Genomic DNA, 14,903 nt, shown 5'->3' with positions numbered 1-14,903 from the left:
TACAGAGAACTGTTTTCCCAAAGAAAAAGTGTCTTCAAAACTCATTCATTAGAAAAAGATTCTCTCCTGGTACCTTCCAACCTTTTCTGTTTTGGAAGATAGAGGATAAGATAGAGGGTAGGGCCCCTGTGAGCAGGCATCTGAATGGTATCCTCTCTCCAATAAAGTAAGGCCTTAAGCTTTTTCTTCTGCAGGAGGCCAAGTTGTGCCACATCACTGGCATGCAGGAAACTTCCACAGTAGTAAAACATATAACTAGGAACCAGTGGGGCAGAGCACAGGCTTTTCTGTGTTGAATTACCCACCAAAATGCATTTTTAGATTATACTCTTCTGTAATTTCGAGTCCAGGACAGAAACTATCTGGAAGTTGCTGCCTGTCTGCATCTGTCCTGTATTATTTTTACGATATTGAAAATCATTAGAAATTAAGAGAAGCATATTCCCTAAGAAAAAGAAATTGTAAGAATACTTTTGTATAAAGTGTGTGGGATAGGGTTGTTGTTTTGAGTTTTTAAAACTAAAATCAATGACCAACCTGGAAAATGTAAAATGACCCCTTGCAAGAAAGCTATTTGCACGAGCGAGGTGTTATATAAGCACTGTGGTATTTCTGGCACCTACACACAAGTGGAAATAGTGTGGTTCCCTTATTGTTGATTAAGTTGACTGAAAAAGTTCTGATGATCTTAACCAGACCAAACAGTGCAAAATTCATTATGCTTTTTTCCTGCTATTGAATATAAATGTGACAGCAAGATGATTCCTGGCAGCAGTCTTACTGTTGGCTCCATAAAGCAGTCTTCCAGGAAGCAGAGAGCAAGGGATCCTTGACCACAGGAGGAGGAATGATCTGCCAGACTGTATTTATGACCTTTTTAAGAATGACTTTTTTTTAGATCTATGTTATAGAGGCCTTGACCATCTAATCTGCAAAGAGCTAAGGAGGAAACTGGCTTCATATTTACATGACTCTGTGTCCCTGCTCTCTGGAGTCTGTGATGAGCCCTTGTAGGGTCTGGCAGAGAGTGCTAATAGAACAGGAAGCCTCTTGGCATGCCAGTTTATGGCTGTTTTCAATTGCCTTGGAAAAAAAACATTACAGGAAAACAGAAATGGTACGGAGGAGTTGCCTGTTGACAGGGGGATTTTTAGCTCCAGAAGACCTTCAGGGCTGAGCTTTCTGAGGTCTTTGTGCTAGTGGGATGTGGTATGGACTGCAGTTTCTCAGGAGAATATTGGTGGGTGCAAACTGTTCCCCACTGCACTGAAAATCAGTGATGAGTGCCTAGTGATCTCATCCAAAGCCAAAACAAAGACTGCATGCAGCACCTAGTGTAGTGCATGAGATGAAAAGTGGAGAACTATTTCTATTTGCTTTCTAGGACACTTAAATCCTTATTTTGGGGATGATGATTGTTTTTAGAGATGATGATCAGTTTCCCTTCCTACCCACTGTAACACAGGGCTGGACTGATTGAACACAGGTAATTGGTTAACTGTAAAAATTGGTTATAGTGCTCAGTGGTTCCTTCTTGACCAGAAGTACATGGAGGGAAGTTAGGTGAAGAGGCAGAGTCCCCAGGGTGCTTTTAACTTACTGATGCTACAGTTCCTGCCTTCTTGGTAAGAAAGAAAACCAACTACCCCAGTTCCTGCCTTCTAGACAAAGTATATGGCTTTGAAAACTGAGTATGTTTTGGCTCATGTAAGGCATTGGGGAATCTTTGTTATGCTTTCATTAGAGCAAAATCCTGCCTGTCATAGCTGTACTGGGCCTTGAGTAGCTTCATTCATTGCCACTTCATATTGCATTCAAAATGATGGCTTGAATGATGGAAAATCAATAGGGTTATTAATTTGTCTTTCAGAGCTTTCTCTGAACAGGTTCTCTTTGCATTAGTCTACATAAAAAGATCAGATGCAGATTTTATGCCTAGACTTCTGCTATCAGGTTGATGAAAATTTAAAATGTCTCCTTCCCTGCTGCACTTCAGCTCTTGACTCTCTTACTCTGGAGTTGTACAGGATGGGCTCTTCTAATCTTGATTGAGAAGCTTTCTTAGAAGGGTTTGGGACTTAGAGGAAGGAAAATTAGGGAGATGTTTTTGAAGGGAAGGAGGTAGGGGACTTCTCAGCTGGGAAAATGCAAGCAAAAAAACCAAAGGAAACTATTGTGTCTTAGTAATTATTTTCTAACTGGGGGGACACGTTAATACAAAATTGAAATGGTTTATTTGCACCTGAATTCACAGGCTGTGCTTTACCCATTTAAAAAATAATGTCTTAAATTTGTTGGAAGAGCCTCATAAACAGCAAACTTAACTGAAAATTTGTCATTTGAGTGCTAGGTGTCAGGATAGCTTCCCGTGGGTAGGTATTTGCAAGATGAAGCAGCAGTGGACTTCTGAAGGCTAAACAGTGCAGCTGAGTTAGAGCTCAGCTTAGTCAGAACTAAGTCTGAATCTGATGCAAACTCTTTAGACAGGCTTGTCTTTACATCTGTTTCTCCCTTGGAAAATGTTGTCCTGTTTTTACAAGCGGTCATTGTCATGTTTCTGTATGTGGGAAAACACAAATCCAAATGGCGTTATTGTTTCTTTTGCTTACTTGTTTTCTTTTGGAATATTTTTTTATGGAACTTTGTTTAATATTAAACAAAAGATTTATATAAGTTTTATTACTTAGTAATAAAAGCAAGTCAATGAATCAGTGAATCTCTCTTATCATCTAATGACTTATTATTTGCAGTGGATACTGTATCAACTTTCTGTTAAAATATTTTTTAAAAAATCATTAGCTACCTTTCTTGGGTAAAATGACAAGCAACTCCATTCTCATCTATACACAGGCTTTTCAAGGAAAGTATTTTTTTTTAAATTGCTGGGTTATATCCAGAGGTATTTAATAGGAAACATGAAATATTTGGTCTCTTTTTGATTTCAAGTTTCATTGCTGGCCTTCTGCCAGGAATGGGGCTGGTACAAAGCATGATTTAACATCAAGCCTGGAATACAAACAAAGGAAGATCTCCTAAAAGTCCTTGTTTCTTCTTGTTTGCTTTTATTATGTCAAAGATTAGAAAGAGGAAAACATAGATGTTGTCTGGGTCAAGCTGAACTGCAACCCAAGGACAGAGCCCTTTCAATCTATTGTTGGAAAGCCTAAATATCTTCCACATTGTTGCCTGGGTGGTTGGAGTCTGCTGTTGGATATCAGTCTTCAGTAAATCCACTGAAGTGGAGAGCAGAGTTGTTTTGCTAGAAGGATGAGAGAAGATTTGAACGTTCAAAGTTGAAAGGTTGTGCTGTACTGAAAGCTCTCTCCTGGCTTCAGTGTTTCTCTTTTCCTCCTTCAACTGCTTCATTTTCAAGTTCATTTCTATAGTACCTCACCTGCTTTCAAAATAATTAGGCAGAAACCCTTCATGTTTATCCAGATCTGTATTTCTGGTAGTGGAGTCCTTCTGTGCCACTGGAGCGCTGTTACTTAGGCTGCACCAAGGGTTTTCCAGTCTGTTAAGTGATCTTCACAGGTCACTTACTGGTGCTACAGTTCTGCCTTCTTGGTAAGAAAGAAAACCAAACTATCCCAGTTCCTGCCTTCTAGACAAAGTATATGGCTTTGAAAACTGAGTATGTTTGTAATACATGATGTCTGAGTGTGGAGCAGTTTCTAGTAAAGAATCAAAGTTTATGAAAGGTCTCACATCAGCTACCATAATGTTCCTGTGAAACTAACAAAATTGACTTTTCTTATTGTAATTTCCTCTTGCAGGGAATTGGTGTAAGGTTCAGATTTTTTAATTACTTATTTAAAGTAGTTTTCCATGCATGGGTATTGAAACTTTCTTTTGCGTGTGCTGCTGATGTACTGGTGAGACATGTGGGAGACTGGGAAAGTGCGGGCAGCCTACAGGCCCAAGGGGAAGCTGGATGATTTGCTTTGGGGATCCTGGTGCAACTGGATGGGTTTGTTTTTGAGTGCAGAGTTAATGCTTTGTGATGGAAATCCAAGCAACGAACAGCATTGAGAAGAGATGCAGAGTTCTGAGGACTTGAGTGCATTTTGATGCTCCTGTCCCCTGCACAGCTTCTGCAGTTCATCTCTAGCTGTGTTCAAACAGAAAGGACACATACAAGTACGCTGACCTTGTTCTGCATTTAGAGTCCTGTGCTTCAAAGGGGAAGCTGGTTCTGGATTCAGTTAAAAGGAGAGATGTGTGGCCTGTCCCCAGATTAGCTCTAGGAGACACTTAAGTTTCTAGCCCTTTCCTTTCCTTAGATGACACAGATCTTCACTGCCCTGCTCTGAGTTTTGCCATTCCTGTGCTCTCTGGCTGTCCGGGTGCCTAGGCCTGCGAATGGAGAAGAGTTGGAGAATAGCACCTGACACAGATTTAATGCTGAGAAATGTCTTTGTTTTGTAAAGAAAGCTCATTTGCTCAAAGCTCAAAAGCCTTTGTGTGTTTGAAGGGGCTGTTGCCTTTTACTCAGTGCAGTTCTTCTTGACATTAGAGTAGTTTCTTAAAGTCCTTCAGAGTCTAAATGGCTTTTGGAACACCACTCCCACCTCCTTCATCTTCATCAGTTATTTCATGTTTGCCTTACAGAGCTTTTTGGAGGCTCCTTAAGGCAACAGGATGAGAAATCAGGCACTGGAAAGTCATCTTAGATGCTCATTTCTCTTGACATGTTGACTGGTGTAGAATGGCCTTGAGATTGTGCCTTTATTCCTGTTAAACTTTGTTATGCTGTAGCAAGCTTACTGCTTGGATGATCTTTTAATACGGTTTAGAGCTATTATCATTAGAAATAAAGCACTCTTCCCTTACAGAAAGCATAAAAAAGCCAGACTCCATCTGGAAATACTTAGAGTAATGTGAGCCAAATTAACAAGTAGAATACATGAATCCCAGAGAAGCAAGGATAGTTCTCAATGCTGAGGTGAGCATCAGGAAAATTCGGGAAGGTACACAAGGAGCTAAGAGATGGAAAAATCATTCCCTCTTTGGAGGGCGGTAAAGGCAATGGAGTCCACAGACTGGAGGAATGTATGTGTGAGGGGAAGGATTAGTATGTGCAGAGTAGGGGCTGGGCCGGGATGGAAGTCTGGGGATCTTGAAGTCAAAGTGGAACCAGAGGCGGACGGGTGGTCGCCACAGTGCAAAAGGAAGAGCTTGTACACACAACAGAAGTGCTGCAGGACACTTGCTGCCAGAGCTCTGCTGAGGCCACGTTTCAGAGCTGTGAGATGTTCAGTCTGGGTGCTGTGCTTCCCTGCTGCCCTGTCAGGAGCTCATCCTCAGTGTGCTGGGGAAGACACAGTGTTCACACAGAAGAGTGTGGTAACTCCCTGTCTTTTAAATGGAGGCACAGAGGGACTAAAAGAGCTGTCTTGTTACACTCTGGAGATGTTGAGATACTCAAGTACAGTTTCACTATCAGCAAGTTCAAGCTAATACCATAATCACTGGATCATGCTAGCTCCACAGGGTGTCTTTTAGGTGCTGCATACAGGGCACGTATGCATAAACATGTGTGGGTGTCTAAGAGGCATTCGGTAATATGATACTATTTGAAAGCTGATTGCTCTGCTTAAGACTCTGGAAGTACTAGGGGCAGCAGACTCATGAAAAGTGTATGTTCTGGGCTTTAGTGACTGGAAATGAACCCAGCTTCTGCTCCACTGAGCTGATGAGGCGTTTTATCCAGGCTGTACTGCAGGGTGAGACCTGGGTCTGACAGTCTTGATGACCAGCTGTGCAAAAGGCTGTCCCTTACTTTTCCCATGAGGCAGCAAGGTTGAACGTATCTTTGGGGAATTCATTTTTTGTGTTCTGCAGGGATTACTAAATACGTCAGACACAGAGTATTGCCACTGAGGGGTGCCTAATGCACTGTGAAAGAAAGCTGCTTGTGTCTTGTGGGTGATGCAGTAGGTTCTTTAAACCTCAGTGCTGGATCCTCTTAACCTCAAATGAATAATCTCCTTTTACCCGCCATCAGCTCAGACTATGTAGTCACCAGAAGGCAACAGTTTGCCAGTGCTAGGGTGGAGAAGTCTGCATCCCCAGTTAGTATCTGGAGCAAAATCACTTTCTGGGAATAGATTATGCCATTCTTTTCTCTCCAGCAAAGTGCATCTCCTGAGGCCACCTTGTCATACTCTGAAGTATCTTTTGTAATATGTTTTCTTCTTTGAAATAGTCAATTTAAATGAAGTAGAACTTTGTGGAAGTCCATTAATTGCAGCAGCATTTGTATGAATGGGTATTTAAAGAAGTAAGTGGAAACATTAGGATGGCTTTGGGAAGTTGGGTAAAACAAAGAGAGATGCTAACTTTGGGTATATTTGTCTGATTTTGAATAGAGTAAGATGGATGCATGTTTCCATTGACTTTATAGAGCCAGGTTGGGGTAATGATGAAGAAACTCAGCTCCTGTTCTAAGAAACAGAAGGAAGTTTTGTTGGGTTTGCAAGGCCAATACCTGGCAGCTGTGTCTGTGTTCATGGCCAAGATGCAGTAGTGCGGTTATGACCTCAGTAAATGGGGAATTGAGTTCCCAAGATGAAGATCCATGAAGTCATTAACTTTGCTTTGTTCTTGTAGTCAGAAAAGGAGAGTATGAACATAGAGAAGTAGCAAGCAATGAAGACACAGTGAAGCAACAATCTCTTCAGCTCTGCCAAAAAAAATTTCAGCCCTTATCATCCAGCCCTTAACACTGTCTTCAGCCCAGCTAGAGGACAGCAATAATAACAACATAAAAGAACCCAGATGTATTTCTGAGCCTAGTTCAGATAGTTGTGAGGTTCACATGTAGAAATTGAATGCAAGGCTGACCCCAAGATAGCTGTGTGCCATCTTTCTTCCCCTAATGGCTTTACTCAGCCCTGCTCACAGCTCTTACTATGGCACTTTGCCACTGGCTCCCTTGTGAGGTAATGTGGTTGCAGCATGGGTTTTGGTACCGATAGTGTCTACAGGAGGAATTTGCCATCTAAACCAGTTAGCTGTCACATTTGCGTTTAGTTCAAGTGTCAGTGTTTTGACTCTCTGGTCACTTTCTGCGTTGCCAAAGTCCATTTGGCTCCCCTTGAAGAGAAGCTGGACTTCGAGGTTTTTAACATTATCTATTCTCTTCCCCATTATTTTCTCTTCTCATATTTTTCTACACTCTTCAGCCAACCTAATGCCGTTTTTTTTCTATATATTGTTTTGCAGGAGTATATTGATGCTCATCCAGAAACCATTATCCTAGACCCTCTCCCGGCTATTCGTACACTTCTGGACCGATCCAAGTCTTATGAGCTAATTCGGCAAATAGAGGCATACATGCAAGGTAGGCCAATATCTGCTCTCCCTGGAGGCTTTCATTATGACTAGAGAAGGAAGCAGCTTCCTTCTGGAGGTTGGATGTGAACTTTGAAGTAGTGGTTTTGGGCCCCTTGCGTTGTCTCTCCATGGGAGCAAAAACACTGAAGCATTCCTGTGTCACAGGATTGCCCTCTGGAATTCTGTGCTCTTCTTTTTCCATATACACAAAGAAGGTTTGTATCTGATTAAAAATACGATGTGGATTTAATGGGGAGCATATTTACCACAGTGAACACTCTCAGAAATCTTCTGGAAAACACTGTCTTCTTGTGTGAGCTGGTAAATTGAAATGACTGTACAAACTCAGCAGTAGTAAGAGTCCTGAGGTCTGAATTGAAGGGAGAAGAAGAAAAATGGTTTTTGGAAAGGACCGAAAGAAATTAAAGTGTAAATAGAGCTAAGGTCTTTGAGAGGTATTGGAAGCCTATTGCACAAGCTAATTGCTAGGAGGAACATAAATGCAGTTCTGGTGCTGGCTTGTTACCTGACATAAACTATTGCCTTTAATTGGTATCATTTGAGTTGTATTCCCATGTTTAGAAGTCATGCCTTTTCAACCTGAATAATTCTATTACCTTCTCATTTTAACATTGTAACTGTTGGGTTGAGTTAGTCTTTCATTCCCTTTCTACTTGTGCTGTTGTCATGTTCTTGAAACATTTATTGGCTTTTGAATTTAAATCTAGAATAGCTCTGAAGTAACTGTTTCATATGTTAGATGACTGTAATGGGGGGAAATTGCATTTCTGAACTATGTTCTAATGGGGTGTTATTGGAAATACCATTGAGATTGTGTTATCACTGTCTTGATGGGCAGGTAAGAAGCTCAGCAATTTGTATTTTTATAGTTGTAGATTTATGGACATATTATTTGCATACAACCTGCCTGGCCCCACTGGCACCGTCTTTATGTAAAAATAAGACTAACAATTCACAGCACTCTCACTTGTCTTTTGGAATCTCTTAGGGAGAAAATACTTGATTAGTTTAGAAGGATTTTGTTTTGGAGTAGTTATTGCTGTTTGTGAGTAAGAGAAAGGTGCTGAGGGAAACCTGTGCTCTGAGGGAGTGGTTGGGATTTTGTTCTAAAAGCAGAGGGATTCAGTAGGGTTTGGTTTTGTTCTTTTTTTCTTAAATTGCTATCAGTACTATTGTTATCCTTATGAGAACAATATGTTTGGGAGAGCATCCAGTTTTTGCAAGTAGTTTGTCTTCCACGTATTTCAGCCTCCTTTGGTCAAACTGATGAGAAAAAGAAATAAATACTTAAGGAGGAAAACGAAAAAGGAAATTTGTATTCAGGTAAAACTGAATTTAAAAGAAGCTATTAATAAAGTTGAGGAATTAAGTAAGGAATGGCGTTAGCTGTTGTCACTGGCTGCTGCAGTGTTTGGTGACCATATTTCCCCTGACCCTGTGTCTCCCTCCCCCTGGCACTTTCCTCCCTAGTCTCATCTTATTTCTGTCTCATAATCAGAAATATCATGACCAAGACCTTGAACCAACTCCATATTTAGCAGCGGAAATCTCAGGAGAGATGAATAATTGTCTTCTTGTTCTGGCCTAAGTAGATCAGCCTCTCTATTCCTGCACATGATGATGTGCAGTAAGAGAAAAGTTAACCACTCTAGACAGTGCTGTGGGTCTTCCCCCCACTTCCTTATTTTCACCTGCTAAGTTATGTTTTCTCTGTTGTGGCTGCCATCTCATATCCCAAGGCCATGAGCACTTGGAAAACTCAAACAAGAAGTAATACATCTGTGAATAGCATGAACTCTTAGGAGCCACATCTTATATTGTTCTGGAATTTCATTATGGACGTAACTACTAAGAAAATAATATCCTAGTCTTTAGCTGTAACTAGAAAGCTCTTTTTATCACAGGATACAAAATTAATGTGATGGGTTCAGTGCAAGGGATTATCTCTTCCAAAGGAGTGTTGTAAACTCAGGAGGGTTGAGTATGTATGTAAGGAGAAGCCTTCTGCTGTTCAAAGTCTTTCAAAAGAAAATTCAGTTTTTATTTACAGACCAGTTTTGGATTTCAGTGATTATTGCCTCTATTTGAATTATGTTTGAAAGTAACTATAAATGAAATATAATCTCTATTTATGATTCTCAGTTTACACTTTATTTCAATGCTGTAGACTTTACAACAACTGGAAAACTGAAGATTTGCACCCGTTGGCTTAAAGAGAGGGTGACCACATGCTCTGCTGAGGTGACTGTATTCTGCAGCAGTAGGGCCCCATGGTCTATAAACAGCTTGATTTTAACTCACATTATTTTTCAGATGTCCAAGTCACTGTCCTTTTGACACAGAATTCTCCATGCTTCCTGAAAAAGGGAATCCCTATTTGAAGTGTCTAAACTGGGTACGTGGACATTGTTAGGCTTTCTGAAAGTCCCGTATCTTGCTCTTTATGGAGTCAAGTGTCTGAGTGATAAGTACTTTGATCCAGCCTCCTGAGAATGGGTGGCTGAGACACTCCTTTTCTCTGCTACCACTCTGTGGCCACTAAAGGAACCGAGGTGGAGGAAGACTAGTAACTAGGCCAGAATTGTACCAGTAGTCTGAGGGAAAGCACGGGGTTGAACCTGGGCTTTCTATGTCCTAGTCTGACCTAGTAACCACTCAGTCCTTGTGGAAATAGAAGGTTCACAGACTTGCCTAATCACTGAAGTTGGAAAAGGCCTCTTGGGAATATACAGTCCAACTCCCTGCTCAAAGCAGAATCTCTAGAGCAGTTCCTCAGGTCCATGTCCAGTGGTTTTTGTGTTTCTCCACAGATGGAGACTGCATAACCTCTCTGAGAGATGTGCTCCAGGATTCACCTTGAACCCGCTGTGCTAGCATGCTACTAGCAGTGCTGAGGTGGTTTGCAGATTGTTGCTTTATTCAGGATAGGTATTGATATCTCCCTTGGAAGGAAGTAGCACTCTCTTCTGGGGGAAAAAAAAAAAAAAGCTTTAAGAGATATTTTAACTTTGATTTTAATGGATTCTATTTTGGAATCAATAGTCTGACTGGGGCTATGGCTTACTCTTTTTCCAGGTCTCTGTTATTTTGAGTGCAAGCTCTAAAAGAGCTAGTTATTCTGCAACCTGTGCTTCTGAATCTTTTAAAAAAAAGATTTGAAAAAATAAAGGTTGCATTCCCAGCTAGTGTCCTATATAGCTGTCAGATCTATGTTGAAATAAATCACTGAATTGATTTTTTTGGTGTCACAGTTGTTCTCTCAGCAGTTGTATTGCTTTATTTACTTATCTGTGAAGAATTGCTTCTTATATAAAAGTGCTCTTGATCAGTTTTGATGATGTTTGGTGAAAGATTAGGAGCAAATTCCTTTTTTAACAGGTTATTGTATGGTTGGAACTGTGTCAGCCTTTTTAAAGCTCTAACCTAATGAAAATAACTAAATTTTCTGATGCTGTGTTGAAAACTTGTGATCCTTCAGGTTTGAAGTTCAAAATCTGGCACTTAAAATCATGCTTAAGATGGTGATGGATGAGCACTGTGACTGGGCACTAACTAAGCTTTTCATATTACATTTTTTGTTTAAAGATTAAAAGCTTTTGAAATTCACTACCTATCTTAAAAGTAATAATCCAAGTTGAAGGAACTTAAACCAAAACTGAAGTAAACATGCTACTCACTCAGTGTGCTATCTAGTTAGTGTTCCCATCTGCTGCTCAGCTTCCTCTGCTGTCTCAAGTGACTTGCTGGTTTCTCTGATAACATTTGAACTTGCAGACCCTGAAGTTCATTTCTTTAACCACTTGCTCCTGGCTTTTTCTTCCATAGTTTAAAAATTTTGTTGTTCTTAAATTTAGCTCCAAATCTAAAATTTGTGCAGACAATAGTCTTTGTGGAGCTCTCCTAGGAGAGAGAACTCCTGCATGAGCCGAGCTGCAACTACTTAATTTCTCTCTTCATAGCAGTTGTCTTTGAAGTATGGGAGCTATTTCCTCAGGACACTCTAAACAGTATACACCCCTTTAGCTTTGATATTTTCATCCTGGCATGTAATCAAAATCATTTATGATTGATTGGTTACTAATATAAGAGATGCAGTTGCTGCTGTATGTGCGCCTTTCTCATTTTGGGGGATATTACAGAACAGATCACAATATCCTTCTCTAGTCTGTGGATTTCTTTTTATCAGATTGTCTGCCTTAGAAATACTCCTCGCACAGCTGCATGTATCTTTTGCTGCTGGGAGGGAAGCTCAGTATGATGTAATAGGTAAGGCAATTGATTTGGGGCTCAGGGTTTTCTGCTTGGTGCTGGTTCTGCCTTGCTGCATGACTTTGGACATTGCGTGTCACCCCTGTGCATCTCTTTCTTTTCGTGACCCTCACCTGCCTATCAAGATGCCACATTGTTTTGGGCAGGAGCTCTTTTCCAGGTGTACATACACATACTCTGATACAGCAAGTGTCTGTGCCAAGAAAGCTGTGTAGGTATTGTTTGAACAGAAAGCGTGGACCTCTTGTGGAGTAGAAAACTGCGTCTACAATTCAACACCAGAGCAGATAGTCAGGGGCGGGTTTTTTGGGCATTATGGAGCATGTACATTGCTGGAGCAGTGCATACTTAGAACTTCTCAAAATCAGGCCACCCAGTTAAAAAGTGCATGAAAATAGCTGTATATACATAGCTTCAGGCATTCAACTTTTGAAACTGTAGCATCTTCTCTCTGTGGCCTACTTTTCAGGGCAGTTTTGGTCAGAGGGGAGAGAAAAATAGTCACACAGGTCAACTTTGGACACCTCTGATTTTTATTTGAAGCTCCTATTAAAGTGAAAAGAAAAATCTAGCTTCAATTTAAAACCTCTTAATCACTCACCTGGGACTCACTTCTTCATGCAGGGACATATCAATAAAGTATCTTTAGTTAGAGGGCTGATGTCAGCTACTGTAAATAACCACGCCAGCTTTTTGGGTGCAAAAGTCTCCCTTGTTGACTGTATGTTCTCTTTCCAGCAAGAACACATGCAGACAGATGTCTTAGTACTTCACTCAAAATGTGTGGTGCATGTTCACTGACTGGATTTTAATTTCTGTATGAAAACTAGTACACCTGTGTGGAAGGAAGGAGTTGGAATGGGACTGATAGTCTCTGTGACTGTAAGCAGCTTGTCCAAAGTGCCTCAGCTCCCAGCAGTGTTGCACATGGCAGTCCTCTATACCCAGCTGCCAGCACTTTGTGGGTCTCAGTCCTGCTCTGTGGAACTGGAAACACACTGGGACATTTGCCCCAGGGAAGTGTCACCTGACAACTTTCTCATAAAAGCTCATTCATCCATCTAGGAGGAGGATAACAAAGGGACATCAGCATGTTGGTGTTACAATAACAAGCCCTGGCTTTGAAATTTAAAGTAGATAGCTGCTTCCAAAGGACCAATGCTGTCCTGAAAGAGGCAGCAGGACAAGAAAGTGGGAAGCCCCTAAAGGAGCCTGGAATCTTCTGTCTTGTACCATATCTTGCTCTTGTTAAAGTAGTATACAAAAGGATTTTCCAAGGTAAGACTGTGGAAAGTTAGCCATTTCATAATCAGAACAGGCTCTCCATTCCCTTCCTGCCTCTCCTCTCCCCTTTCAGATTTTCATTATTTTGAGCTGTGAACTCTGTCCCAGCACAGGTAGGAGGGAGCTGGGGGTCTCTGTGGATATGGTGGGCACAGTCCTTGCCCCCCTGCCACTGGCCTCCTGAGGTCCATCAGTTTGGGACTGTTCAAGTGACTCAGCAGGCCAACAGGCACAAAGCCCAGAGAATAATACAGAAAACATTTTTATTGTTTTGTCTCTCAGTGTGCCAGTCAGAACTCCTTGAACCAACAAACAATCGTCATCTTGGATCCTAGTAGTCTTAATGGCCACTGAGCTTTCAAAATAAGCCTGCCTGTGAAGTTCAGATGTTATTTTTGGGTGCACTTAGGTTTAATCTTTAACTCTCATGTGCTTTTTTGACCAGATACGGGGAATCTGCACCCCATTTTCACTCTCTTTTGCTTATCTGAATCTGAAAAGAAACAAGGCTGGACCTTTTATCCATTTATTGAATACCAGTGTTGAAAACTTTTGTTTTACATCTACATGCATGATTTCAAAGCAATTTTCTACTTGATAAAGCTGAAAGAGTGGAAAAGTTTATATCCATTTAAGTGAGAGCTGCTATAAATTTGGTGTTAGGGGCTTGGGTGGATCTGAAGAATGACTGAATCTGCATTTTATGGGGTAAAGATATAAGCCATGATTGCACTCTGTGGTCATGGGGCATTCCTAAGACATCTCCAGTTTGGGTTTTATGAACAGAACATGGATTAATTCTTGAGGATTTTGGTCTCTCTAGAAGGAGGAAAAGAGGAGCAGGGATTCTTCTTGTCATGATGAAGTCTTCACTGAATAAACTAGATGTTTTAAATTCCAGCATGGTTGTGTTTCAACTTATTCTGATCCTCTTGAGCAGAAATTTCCTTGGCTGACATCCAAGTTTCTCAAGTATCTGGGTGCTGCAGTAGAAAAAGTAATGAAGGAGCATTGAAAGATAAATTGCTCAAAGTATCAATGTAAAATTTAACTGGGAATATTTTTTGCAGTAAGTGGCTTTTCCCAGTGTTTCTACTCGTATTGTCACAAGATCAAAGGTCAAGAAATAAGTCTTGAAAACTAGGACCTTTCATCTGAGTTGGACACCAGGACTTGGCTGATGAAATATTACTCCAGTTTTGGTGTAATGTGTTTATGTCACTTTTGCTGCTGAAGAAGCAGTTTATTCTGGTGTGGACAAGAAAAGTAGCATCCCTTACATTTTCTGAGATAAGTATCTAGCCAACATGTGGTACGCCTGGTTAGCTTCTAATCTCTCCTCACGTAGAGTCCAGCAGGACCTTAAGGCTCTATCAGGGTTGTGTGGAATCAGCTGATGGCAGCACTGCCTGGGAGATGCACAGAGGATGCTTTCCTTTACCACTAGGGCCCTAACATCCCCTCTAAAATCACTGTTGGCTCCCATTTCACTTATCTGCTGGCTTTGTGCAACTGTTCCTGCTGAGTGTATCAGTAACGAAAATCATGAAAGCCTGAGTGCATTTCTTGTTCTTGACATCAGTAATTGGGTCTGTCTCATGAAATTTCTAAATGGCTTTCAGAAATTAGAGTGGATGAGGCTGAAAGTGTAAAGATTGATGAGAGGGACTTGAAATGGTATGGATTTCTTGTATAGTTTATGACTGAGTGGAACCAAACCTCTATGGTCACTTGCTTGATAGTCTTCCTAGACAAGGTTATTTACTTGTCATTGTCATTTGATACACTACACCACTAACATCTTGCTTTTCTCTCTGTTTGGGGTACCCTTTTTCCAGTAGTGCTTGGAAAGTACTAATATTTTGGTTTTCTGATGTATAAATGCTGCATATGGGGTGGAAATTGAGATCCCAATGCATTCATGGGCTGGTATGGCTGTATGGAGACAGTCAGCACCTCTAGAGTGTCAGTAATTGTGGTTCAGGTCACTG

At 40.9% G+C, this 14,903-nt stretch overlaps 1 protein-coding gene across 1 annotated transcript in view; it reads left to right on the top strand.

The window, feature by feature from the left end:
- The window catches only part of ITPK1 (inositol-tetrakisphosphate 1-kinase), a gene marked incomplete at its 5' end in the record, with an annotated part of 114,646 nt that overhangs the window by 42,180 nt on the left and 57,563 nt on the right, over window positions 1-14,903 (top strand). Inside the window, one exon of the mRNA XM_017729023.1 lies at window positions 7,228-7,345. Within this exon, the coding sequence (XP_017584512.1) occupies window positions 7,228-7,345 (118 nt within the window). The remainder of the gene's footprint in view (window positions 1-7,227; window positions 7,346-14,903) is intronic.

Source organism: Corvus brachyrhynchos, unplaced genomic scaffold, assembly GCF_000691975.1.
Source record: "Corvus brachyrhynchos isolate BGI_N302 unplaced genomic scaffold, ASM69197v1 scaffold1, whole genome shotgun sequence".
NCBI lineage: Eukaryota > Metazoa > Chordata > Aves > Passeriformes > Corvidae > Corvus > Corvus brachyrhynchos.
This window is presented reverse-complemented; position numbering and strand designations above follow the sequence as displayed.